We start from the raw sequence: 12,238 nt of genomic DNA on the forward strand, positions 1-12,238 counted from the left end.
TTGCTAACTCGCCTCCTGAGAATGAACTTGGGCCACAATGAATCATGGGGTTGGTTTCCTTTGGCAACAGTGCAACCAATCTATCATTGATATTTGAGGCAGGGCAAGAATGACATCCATGGATTTTTACCATCATCTGTACTTCTGTTCTTAGTATGGGAACGGGTCTTCAGCAATGAATGATGACGTGAAACGTGTACACGAGAACACAAGTACAGTCAAGTACACATACTGAGAAACATGGATAGTGTACATGTGTGCATGCATGTGGCAGTAGCATCATTGATGTCATGTTTGTATTCTGTGCTTGGGTATGGTTAGCGATCAAACTAGATGTGTACCGTACCGAGGCTAACTGAACCATGCCCAAGCCCACTACATCAAGCGGGCAGGTCATGGAACGATCGCACAAGTCAAACAAACTGGACTAGTCAAACATGCTTAGGCACAGCACGGATAGCCTAGTGTGACTACACCCTAAGATACACCACCGTTAACTTGCAAGGAATTTCTGGAGACATAGTTGGCATTGATAAATGACTGAATAAAAATGTGAATAGTGTAAGAGAAGTGTTCCTTGTTAGTGTGGCCCATGGGATTAAAAAAAAAAAACTATCATCATTCATATGTGGAGTAGCACTCCAAGATGAAATGCTGAGTACTGACAGAGCATACTAGGCTAGATCCGTGCAGAGCTAACCTGAAGCACTGGGTGATAAGTGGGATGGTGTGATTCACGCGACTGGTGAAATTTGAGACAAAGATGCTGCAATGCGTGAAGTAGAGGAAAAATTAGGAAGTAGTGAGAGTTCAGGAGCCAAGAAACCAAAACCAAAGAATGAGGATCAGAGGAGAAGCATTTAATCAGACAGGGAGAACTTTCAGAAGGGTAGCTAACTAGCGAGACTCCACAGTAAGGCTACAGTACCACCAATTAGCAGTACTTTTGGGTTGGCCCAGTCACAGAGGGCTGCCCAATTTCCCATCTCCTGAAGAAGTACAGTACCAATTTCTTTATGTCAGGAAAAAAAACTAAAAACAAAGGTGGTTAAAAAATTAGTTGCAGTACCAAGGCTTCAAACCATGTTAACAAAAAGGCACACATAATATGGAAAACTAGCAAACATATTAACTATGACGTTGTGTAACAACATTGTAAAACATACCCTTTTAAAAGTTGCTATATCAACTTTAGATGTTTTGGCAGTGAAATGTTAGTGAAGCTTTTGACACACAGTATGTTTAATACAAAACTATGCTTCATGAACCATTCGTTGCATTTTTGACCCCACTAGATGGTGCTCTCTGTTCAAAAAAGAGCTCAAAGCATGCCCAAAGCAAGCCAAGAGCACCATCTAGTGGGGTCAAAAAATACAGCAAATGGTTCATGCAGCGGCGTTTTGGCCATCTCTCATAGGGTTACACTCAGAATCCGAGAGGTGGGGGAACCCTGTCAGATACAAAATGTAGTCAAAAGGTTTTATACATTTTTATTTGATATGGATATTGTATGTATTGCATAGTATTTGAATTTAACATTAACATGTTAATGAAGCTTAAAAATGCATAAAAATTGCTTGAGTCAGATGAAGTTTTGGCAGTAGTACGGTAAGTAAAATAAATCAAAATACAAAAACACAGGTCAGAAATCAAGGTGTCGTGCATATCTCATCCACTAAGTATGTTTTCTAATCAGCGTTAATGTTACTTTTTATTAGTGGCTCTGACCAGATATTAATTTCTTGAGGCTCACCTCACCCAACTGATGGAAATTACCGGTTCAAGGGACAGTGTCTTCTTTGAAAAAGACTTTGATGCCCTAAAGCTTTTAGAAAATAAAATCCTTGTTGGAATCTGTGAAAAAACCGGTAAGCATTTTTATTATAAAAATAAGTGTACACAGTGTGTATATCTACATCCTCTACATCCTCTATAATAGATATATTTTGGCAGTAGTACGGTAAGTAAAATAAATCAAAATACAAAAACACAGGTCAGAAATCAAGGTGTCGTGCATATCTCATCCACTCAAGAAATTAATATCTGGTCAGAGCCACTAATAAAAAGTAACATGAACGCTGATGAGAAAACATACTTAGTACAAAAGTGACATTTTATTAAATTGTTCACTTTGAATTTTACTAAATCTTGGGAAGTTAAGAAAAAATGGTTGGAGGTGGAGCTGCACTCCAAATAAGGGCCATATATGGATAAAGGCGCTGTCTGCATTCAGGGGCTACATCCGGCGAAGATTGTGGTCTATGTAGCCTTTGTAGACTGTCCTTTGAAGGTCTGCACAATAAATCTTGGGATATGCTGGGCTGCAAAGGATCCAACAGGTGGAATCCAACTCTTCACAAAAAAAGGATGCATTCCTAGACTGTCGCGATCCGTGTGACTGGCGAGCAAGCAAGGGAAGCAGGGTCAGGGTCAGGGAGACGGGAATCCAAAGGTAGCGGGTTTATTTAGGGAAAACGAGCAGACAGGGATCACACGGCAGACGAGGACACGAAACTGCAATGACAGATCTGGGGAAACGGACTAGAACGCGGACTGAAATACAGGACATGACATCAGATTGAACGCAGGACAGCTGATACGTTGGGAATTCACACGAGGGTGACGAGGTGGGCGTGGCACATGAGAGGGCTGGACGGAGGGATGTGACATAGACTGCATTTGAAGAAGTCTTCGAAATGGGATGGCCTTGTACACCTGGTCTTTGAATGCAGTCTTAGAATGACGCAGCCCTGACACAGTCAAAGACTGTGATGTCAGATTTCTTGAAACTGATACGTAATACTAATATAAGAACAAGACTTGTAGTAAAATGTTGAAATTGTATATTTAGTACAGCTGAGTATTTTCTTCCTCCTAAGTAGTTTTTTGGTTTAATTTGTGAGCAGTGATTTCTGTCAACTAATAATGCAGCATAATAACTATGTTTCTTTCTCTCCTTATTGGTACTTCAATTTGTTAGCATGTACTCAAACAGAGGAGGCTGATATTTACTTCCTCATTGACCAATCTGGGAGCATCCATCCCCCTGACTTTAAGGAAATGAAAGACTTTGTCTCAGAATTCATCAAGATGTTCAAGATCGGACCAGATCAGGTGAGGATAGGCCTGGTGAAGTACGCCGATAATCCCACGACAGAGTTCGAGCTGACACGATACACCGACAAGCAGGAACTGCAGACGGCAGTGCAGCAGGTGCATCAGGTTGGTGGGGGTACAGAGACAGGAAAAGCTCTGTTCTCCATGTCAGCACTATTCCAGAAGGCGGCCGAGACTCGGGGAGAAAAGGTGCCTCAGATCCTGATCACTATCACGGATGGAAAGTCAACGGATTCTGTTATTGGTCCGGCCCAAGGATTAAAAACCCAGGGCATCACCAGTTATGCCATTGGTATCAAAGATGCTGATGAAAAACAGTTGAGTGAAATCGCCACCTCTGAAGACAAGAAGTTCTTCATCGATAATTTCGATGCTTTGAAACCCATCAAGGATCATGTGGTCCAAGATATCTGTTCCCAGGAAGGTATCTAGTTTATATTTTTATTATAGAAAGTTCTGAAAAAAAGTAGAATGTTTTCTGAATATCAAATATGTGAACGTGTACCATTGCTTAACACTTTCATTTCATGCTGATGATCAAACATGATTGTGTTTTTTTTTCCCTTATAGCATGCAAGGAAGTCATTGCAGACATCATGTTCCTGATCGACAGTTCTGGCAGCATTGACCCTGAGGACTATAATAAAATGAAGGCATTTATGGTCTCCATTGTGAACAAGTCAGACATTGGTCAGGATAAAGTTAATTTAGGAGTTGTGCAGTACAGTGATCGACCAGAACTGATATTTGATCAGAAAACATTCTATGACAAAGCAAGTATAACGACGGCCATTAATCAAATGACGCAATTAGGCTCTGGCACCCTAACTGGTGCTGCCCTCACCGACTTGTCTCAGTACTTTGAAAAATCCAGGAAAGGCGTTAATCAGATTTTGATCGTCATCACCGATGGGGAGGCCCAGGATGACGTAAAGATCCCTGCCGAGGCACTGAGAGATAAGGGGATTTATATATATTGCATTGGCGTGGCTGAGGCACACCTCACCCAACTGGTGGAAATTACCGGTTCAAGGGACAGTGTCTTCTTTGAAAAAGACTTTGATGCCCTAAAGCTTTTAGAAAATAAAATCCTTGTTGGAATCTGTGAAAAAACCGGTAAGCATTTTTATTATAAAAATAAGTGTACACAGTGTGTATATCTACATCCTCTATAATAGATATATTATAGATATATCCTATATGCTAGATATATACCAGTTCTTACAGTGATTTGGAAGAGACGTTCTTCTTTACATGTAGCGATTACGATTTATTACACTGATGAACCTGTTCAAGCAATGTACCTAGTCATCACCAATACAGTGTCCTTAATCATTGTGTTTCACATGGTGTTATGGATGTTCCTTTCAAACAGAGTGCAAAACAGAGGTGGCAGACATAATGTTCCTGATAGACGGCTCTAGCAGCATCAGCGATGTCCAGTTCCAGAGCATGTTGACATTCATGGTGTCCTTAATTAACGACACTGACGTGGGACCGAATCGAGTGCGCATTGGGGCCATCAGGTATGCTAACGATCCCAAGTTGCTTTTCAATATGACGAAACACACCAGCAAGACTGCAGTGAGAAGCGCCCTTAGTGTCCTGACGAATTCTCGGGGCAATACCTACACCTCCAAAGCCCTCCAGTTCTCCAAGATATATTTTGGTAAGGAGCATGGTGGCCGCAGAGATGAAGGTGTTCCCCAGATCCTGATGGTGATAACAGATGGCCGGGCCACAGATGCTGTTGCGCTGCCAGTGGCATCCAGGGGTGTTCTGGATGCTGGCATTAATGTCTATGCAATCGGCGTAGCAGGTGCTATCAAATCTGAACTGGAGACTATGACTGGCAATGAAAGTAAGGTCTACTATGTAAATAAGTATGACTCTCTACCTGGAATTAAGAAGACTCTCTCCCAAGCTATCTGCAATATATCCAAACCAGGTAGGCCTATTTTTTTGTGTTAACCAGAGGCATTAGTTGTATTATACCGGCACACAGTTATGGTTGGGAAATGCTAAATGCAAAGCTCATGATGAGGCCAAAGATAAACCAACATTGTAGGATCCTTACAGTATTTACCATGATTGTGTTTATTGTTTAATACAGTTCTTTTATAAGTAGCAATAGAGTCCTAACTCCAGTATTACCAAAGAGAACTTTAGCAGATTTTCAAAAAGCATATCTATCTTAAAGGCATAGTACTCTTTTTTTTTAAATTGCTCAATTGTTATTAAAAAGCAAAGACAAAAGTGCTTGAACATATGTATAGTGTGTTTCTGAAACGTTTCTTGCTCATCATTTAGAATGTACACTGACTAAAGGGGACCTTGTCATGCTGATCGATGGGTCAGAGAGCATTTCCCACGAGAACTTCATGATCACCAAGAACTTCATGGCTAACCTTGTGTCCAAGCTGGTTATTAGCCAGGATCGCTGGAGGGTAGGCCTGGCACAGTTTAGTTCCAATGCTCAGGCTGAGTTCTTCCTTAATGAACATTATACTGCGGATGCTGTCATAAATGCGATCAAACCTGTGAAGCAGCTGGAGGAAGGGACGAAGCTTCAGAAAGCTCTGGAATTCGTGGCAAACTTCTTCACAGCCAGTGCCGGCAGCAGGATTGGCCAGAGGGTGCCCCAAAACTTGTTGGTGATCACAGATGGGGATTCACATGACGAGTATTGGATTCCCGCAGAAAAACTGAAGGCAAAAGGAATTCATATCATCGTGATTGGCATAGGAAAATATGATGGGGAGGGCCGCTTGAGGCTGTTACAGATCTCTTCCAATAAAAGGATTCACTTTGTCAAGGATTTCTCGGAACTGAAATTGCAGCATGTCATCACACATGTATTTGATGATCTGTGTACAAAACCATCAGAAACTCCTCCGAGTAAGTGTAGTAAATGTTTTTTTTAAGCATGGTCGACATCTCCAAATTTGTGTCTGTGCTGTGAAGTCATGCATGCAACTAATCTATGATTAGAACTCAAGGTCTTGAAACTTATCAGGGTTTGCAGGTTTTCCGTAAATGTCCATAGTCAGCATCAGTTTTATATAATTTTTCTACATCATATCAAAACCTAGTTAGGTAACATATTATCTTAAATAACTTCCACTGCTAGATCTGCAATTCATTTAACCCAAAGGCAGTGCAGGGTTTCCTCAGTCTGCATTTATTAAGTCAAAGCCTCCCACAAGGTACAAGCAATTATACTATAGGTAAATACATGCGATGCTGCAGGTAAAATGTGTATGCAGGGTCCCACAAGGTACAAGCAATTATACTATAGGTAAATACATGCGATGCTGCAGGTAAAATGTGTATGCAGGGTCCCACAAGGTACAAGCAATTATACTATAGGTAAATACATGCGATGCTGCAGGCAAAATGTGTATGCAGGGTCCCACAAGGTACAAGCAATTATACTATAGGTAAATACATGCGATGCTGCAGGTAAAATGTGTATGCAGGGTCCCACAAGGTACAAGCAATTATACTATAGGTAAATACATGCGATGCTGCAGGTAAAATGTGTATGCAGGGTCCCACAAGGTACAAGCAATTATACTATAGGTAAATACATGCGATGCTGCAGGCAAAATGTGTATGCAGGGTCCCACAAGGTACAAGCAATTATACTATAGGTTAATACATGCGATGCTGCAGGTAAAATGTGTATGCATGTGAGTTTGGGGGGCATCTTTCAATGACCTGACATTCCATCCCACTTTATATTCTATGGTTTGCAACAATAGCCTCTGGATCACTTTAAAAAAAGATGGAATATTTGTATAAAAAAAAGCGTGATTCCTTTTTTTTCTCTTAAGGCTGCACAATGGACATAGCCTTCGGGTTTGATATCTCTACGAGGATCGCAGTATCGGAGTTCTTCAGCGGGTCCGCGGGCATAAAGATTCACCTGGCTGATATCGTCAGAGCCATGACCAGCCCCCAGAGTCTCTGCTGCTTGACAGGAGATGACAAGCTGATGCCCAACGTCGGCTTCCGCCTGGTCGGCAGAGATGGAGGGATCGTTGTCGACTACAACTTTGAATCCTATAATGCAGAAGTGCTGCAGAAGCTGCTGGATGTTCAGTACAGTGGCACCACATCCTTCAACAGGCAGATGCTCCTGTCACTCCAGCAGAAACTCAGCGAATCCAAAGCAGGTGTGAAGGTGAGTGAGTGGCAGCAGGGAGCCTTATGCAACAGGTCAGAGGGTGAAGAAGCAAACACAGAATAACAAACATTGCACCAAAAGGGGACGCTTCTTGAATGAATGACTGACTGAATGAATGAATGAATGAATGTTACATTTATATAGCGCTTTTCAACACACCCAAAGCACTTTATAGAACCAATGGGGAGCCACATCAACCACCACTGCGTAGCCCCCCCCTGGATGATGTGACGGCAGCCATTCTGCACCAGTGCTCTGACCTCACGGTAGCTATGGTGGTGAAGGGGCAGGAGAGAATTCACCAATTAGATATAGGGGATGATTAAGAGGCCAGATCAGATAGGGCAACAGTGGGCAATTTTAGCCAGGACATTGGGGTACCACCCTACTCTTTCGAAAGATGCCCAGGGTTCTGCACGTTTTTCATTAAGCCACGCCTGCAATATCCATACTCAAGTTTTATTTCATTCTCGATAACACATGGACTTGTTAGAAATGTGAAGGAGGCCAGGGGTTTACCTAAAGCAGGGGTTACCAACTCCGGTCCTGGAGGGCTACGATCCAGTAAGTTTTCTATCCTACCTGGCTTCTGATGAGCCACACCTGCTCCTGGTATTTACCTGAGAACTAGTGTGGCTCATCAGAAGCCAGGTAGGATAGAAAACTCACTGGATAGTAGCCCTCCAGGACCGGAGTTGGTGACCCCTGACCTAAAGTGTAAGAACAGGAAAACTTAGCGATTCCCAGGAAATAGTGGCAGCATCGCCAGCATCTGAGGTCAGCTTATGAGAATGTCATCGTCTCTACTCAGGTCATGGTCATTTTCAGCGACGGCCTGGGCCCCACCGACGACACGCTTGAAGAACTTCTCAAGGAATCAGAGCGCCTCCGAACGGACGGTAATGAATAAATAACAACAGAGTGACACTGAGTAAGGTCTCTAGTAAGTTCACTACACAGAAGTGACAGCACTGTTTTCAATTTAAAAAAAACTGATCGAATCAATCTGTTTTAAAAAAATGTTTTTCCACTTTAAATATATAACCTAATATTAAAATGTGATACTGCAGCTGGTTGATTAAATAATAGTGATTAGTTCTGTCACCTCACACCTCCAGTTTTGTGGGTTCAAACCCTGCCTCTGCTTTGCCTATCCTGCCTGTGTTGAGCTGGTTTCCTTGTCTGAGTGACCAACATGCATTTAGGCAAATTGGTGTGTTTGTACCTGGCAATGGACTGGCATCCTCTGCAGTGTTCTGCCCAGCCTGTGATAGGCTGCCCAGCCTATGATAGGCTCCACCCCCTCCATCCCCCTCCTCCTAGCACCAGACAAGTGTTTGGAAGACTTTAAAAAATCTGAATGTGGAAATTAAAGCTTGCATATCCATAAGGAAAAGGAATTTGTTACATTTAGATCTGCCACATTGTAACTGCTCAATAAGATTAATGTGAAAACCATGTGTTGTTTTGGGAAGGCGTGCTTTCATGGCCTTATTAAACAGGATAAAGGGTCAGGGGTTTTTATAAGTCATATCTTTGATTCATCAAAGTAACCTGCAGAAAATTCAAGGCATTCATTCTACAAGGGACATTAAATACTGCTCTATTTCATGGGATGAAACAGTTAACTAGTGCATTTAACGTTAGGACAGCGTAGAATTTCACTATGCCATCACCACACAACCACTTAATAGGATGTCAGACATGTGCTTGTTACTTACTCTTTCTACAGGTATGTTATAAAGGAAACTTGATTTATTTGACTTATATTTTCATTTCCAGTTGTTCACTCAACTTTCCAGTGCTGAACAAGAATAAAAAAATCTACAGTTTATGAAATAAATAGAAAAGTGGTAGAAACCTGTGGTATGCACAAACCTTTGACTGGTACTGTATGAAGGTTTTGCACTGTAGTTTTTATAAACACAATGTGCTGATGCAGTGGTGCAAAAAACTTTCTAAACAGGGATCCATGGGCTGCTGGTGGTGGCATTAGGAAATGTTCAGGACTCACGACTGCAGCAACTGGAGTTTGGCCGGGGCTTTGAGTACCGGCTGCAGCTGAGTATCAACATGCAGAACGTGGCCAGCACCATGCGGGAGCAGGTGGTGAGTGGCGATGCTCAGATTCGGCCATTTTGTCTCTCTCGCGCACACTGTGAACATAAGAACATAAGAAATGTACAAACGAGAGGAGGCCATTTGGCCCATCAAGCTCGTTTGGGGAGAACTTAACTAATAGCTCAGAGTTGTTAAAACCTTATCTAGCACTGATTTAAAGGAACCCAGGGTTTTAGCTTGAGCTACACTAGCAGGAAGACTATTCCATACTCCAACTACACGCTGTGTAAAGAAGTGTTTTCTCAAATTCACTTTAAAATGTTCTCCTGCTAATTTCCACCTATGGCCACGAGTTCTAGTGTTTAAACTAATATTAAAGTAGCCATTTGGCTGAACAGCATCGAGACCTATTAGAATCTTGCATAGCTGGATCATGTCCCCCCTTAATGTCCTTTGCGCGAGGCTGAACAGATTCAGCTCAGCTAACCTTTCATCATAAGACATTCCTCTAAGAACAGAAATCATTCTTGTAGCCCTACGTTGAACTTTTTCCAAGGCAGCAATTTCCTTTTTATGGTATGGTGACTAAACCTGCACATAATATTCTAGGTGGGGTCTTGCCAAGGAATTGTATAATTGTAGCATCACCTCCCTTGACTTAAACTCCACACACCTAGAGATGTAACCCAACATCCTATTGGCCTTCTTTATTGCTTCCCCACACTGACAAGAGTGGGACATGGAAGCATCAACATACAGTACACACTGAGGTCTTTCTCATAATCAGCTACCTTTATTTCAGTGGAACCCATAAAATATCTGTACTTTATATTTCTGCTCCCTGCATGAATTACCTTGCATTTATCTACGTTAAATTTCATCTGCCAGGTATCAGCCCAGTCACTAATTAAATCAAAATCCCATTGTAGCCTCTCTGCTGCTACATCAGTATCTGCTACACCACCCACCTTGGTGTCATCTGCAAATTTAACCAATTTACTGTATACTGTATATTGGTGTCAATATCATTAATGTAAATTAAGAACAATAATGGTCCTAAAATTGAACCCTGCGGTACCCCACTATGAACGCAGGCCCACTGTGACGTTGTGCCTCTAATAACTACTCGCTGCTTCCTGTCAGTTAACCAGTTTTCAATCCAAGCTGCTACAGTTTCTAAAATCCCTGCAGCTTTGAGCCTAAGCAAGAGCCGTTTGTGGGGGACAACATCAAAGGCCTTCTGTGATCAATTTCTCTTGTAGCTTCCCCAAAGAACTCAAGTGGATTAGATAAACAGGTCCTACCTCTCCTAAATTCATGTTGGCTATCCCTCAGAATGTTATTTGAATCCAGGTATCTGTGCGTGCCTAACATTGAATTTAATCTTAATGCATTGAACTTGTTAGTGGTCACCTTAACCTCTGTGCTCTCTGCCATATTACGCAACCCCACCGTACCCAAAGTTCACGGTTGCAGCTCGGCAGTGCTGTTCGGTCATGTGCCAGTGTGTGGGCCTGGAGGGAACACGTGGCATTACGGGTTCATCCGGGACGAAGGTGAGACATCGGCCAATCGCCTGTCCCCACAGGGTCAACGATGCACCAGCTGACATTTGTAAAGCGAAGGGTCACTCTGGTCACTCCAAAAAGGGCATTGAAACAGATTTATGTTATTCTTCTAGATGTAAAGACGGAACTAATTAATGTTCTGTGAGAATTGATGATAAAATGTATGGAAGGCTAAGGGGATTCATAAAATGATGGGGTAATGCTTAAATAATTACATCTGGTAATTAAGTAATCAATTAACTGATTTCCAGTTATATTTACAACTAAGGGCAGCACGCTCTTTTATAATATTTTCTGATATTAATTTTTTCTCACTCAGGGCTCGCTGGGACCAAAAGGATACGCAGGATATCCAGGAGAAGAAGGACCAATGGTACGTTAGCGGTAGCAAACGGAAACTGTTATCTGACTGATTGCTTTTCTAGGATCTCACTCAGCTGAATTCTGCTTTCCATTGAACTAGAGCCTGGCATCCAGTGGTTCATTAGGGGTGAAAATCGTAAACTTTGTCATGATACGATTCAATTGTGATACGCAGAACGATACAATTAGATTCAATAATACATGATCAATATTTTCAATACAGTGAAACATAAGCTGATATTAGAGGAATCTATCTGAATTCAAAAAGACTTAAGAATACGTTTCATTCTTTATTTTATTAACAATGTGTTTTAAAAATGTCTCAAAAACCCAAACATGTCTGCAAAAGAAACATTCTGTCATGTACTTATACTTTAACAAGAAAAAAACAATTTCTGGAAATAGCTTACTCTCTGAAAACATAGGGACATAGGTGCACTAAAGTACATAAAATATACTGTAATACATTAATCTCTACTCTCCACTAAGGTGAGTCTCTAGATTGGTTTGTGTAAGAGATTTTTTTTTAGGCACCGTTTTGGCATATCGTCATAGTTTAATAATTTGAATCGATATTTATTGATTGAGTCAATTAAATCAAAACATAGCCATACAAATCAAAACATCATTTAGAATCAATAGAATGTTCCATGGACTGTTTTAGGCAATATTGATGGTGTGTAATAAGATTCAGTTTTTGGAGCAATAACAGGCCGAAATACCAAGACAAAGATCTATTTAAAAGCTCTGTTTTCTTTATCTGTACCGGTGTCTGTTGTTGTGGTGTGAAATCTGGGGACAGGAAATGATGTGTACTCCCTGTACCCAATGGATCCTGCACAGGGAGACAGGGGTGTCCCAGGTCTGCCTGGAACTCGTGGATTACAGGGCTGCCAAGGGAAATCGGGTGCCAAGGTAAGAACACCCCATCAGTGGGCTG

General features: G+C 41.7%; 1 protein-coding gene across 1 annotated transcript in view; it reads left to right on the forward strand.

Annotated features, from left to right (window-relative positions):
- col6a4a (collagen, type VI, alpha 4a) overlaps nt 1–12,238 on the forward strand; it is a 39,162-nt gene that overhangs the window by 11,675 nt on the left and 15,249 nt on the right. The window contains exons 10-19 of the mRNA XM_072715887.1: nt 2,981–3,541; nt 3,688–4,233; nt 4,493–5,065; nt 5,428–6,015; nt 6,954–7,303; nt 8,118–8,205; nt 9,273–9,415; nt 10,831–10,923; nt 11,255–11,308; nt 12,142–12,213. Of these exons, the coding sequence (XP_072571988.1) occupies nt 2,981–3,541; nt 3,688–4,233; nt 4,493–5,065; nt 5,428–6,015; nt 6,954–7,303; nt 8,118–8,205; nt 9,273–9,415; nt 10,831–10,923; nt 11,255–11,308; nt 12,142–12,213 (3,068 nt within the window). The remainder of the gene's footprint in view (nt 1–2,980; nt 3,542–3,687; nt 4,234–4,492; nt 5,066–5,427; nt 6,016–6,953; nt 7,304–8,117; nt 8,206–9,272; nt 9,416–10,830; nt 10,924–11,254; nt 11,309–12,141; nt 12,214–12,238) is intronic.

This window comes from Paramormyrops kingsleyae, chromosome 9, assembly GCF_048594095.1.
Source record: "Paramormyrops kingsleyae isolate MSU_618 chromosome 9, PKINGS_0.4, whole genome shotgun sequence".
Lineage (NCBI taxonomy): Eukaryota > Metazoa > Chordata > Actinopteri > Osteoglossiformes > Mormyridae > Paramormyrops > Paramormyrops kingsleyae.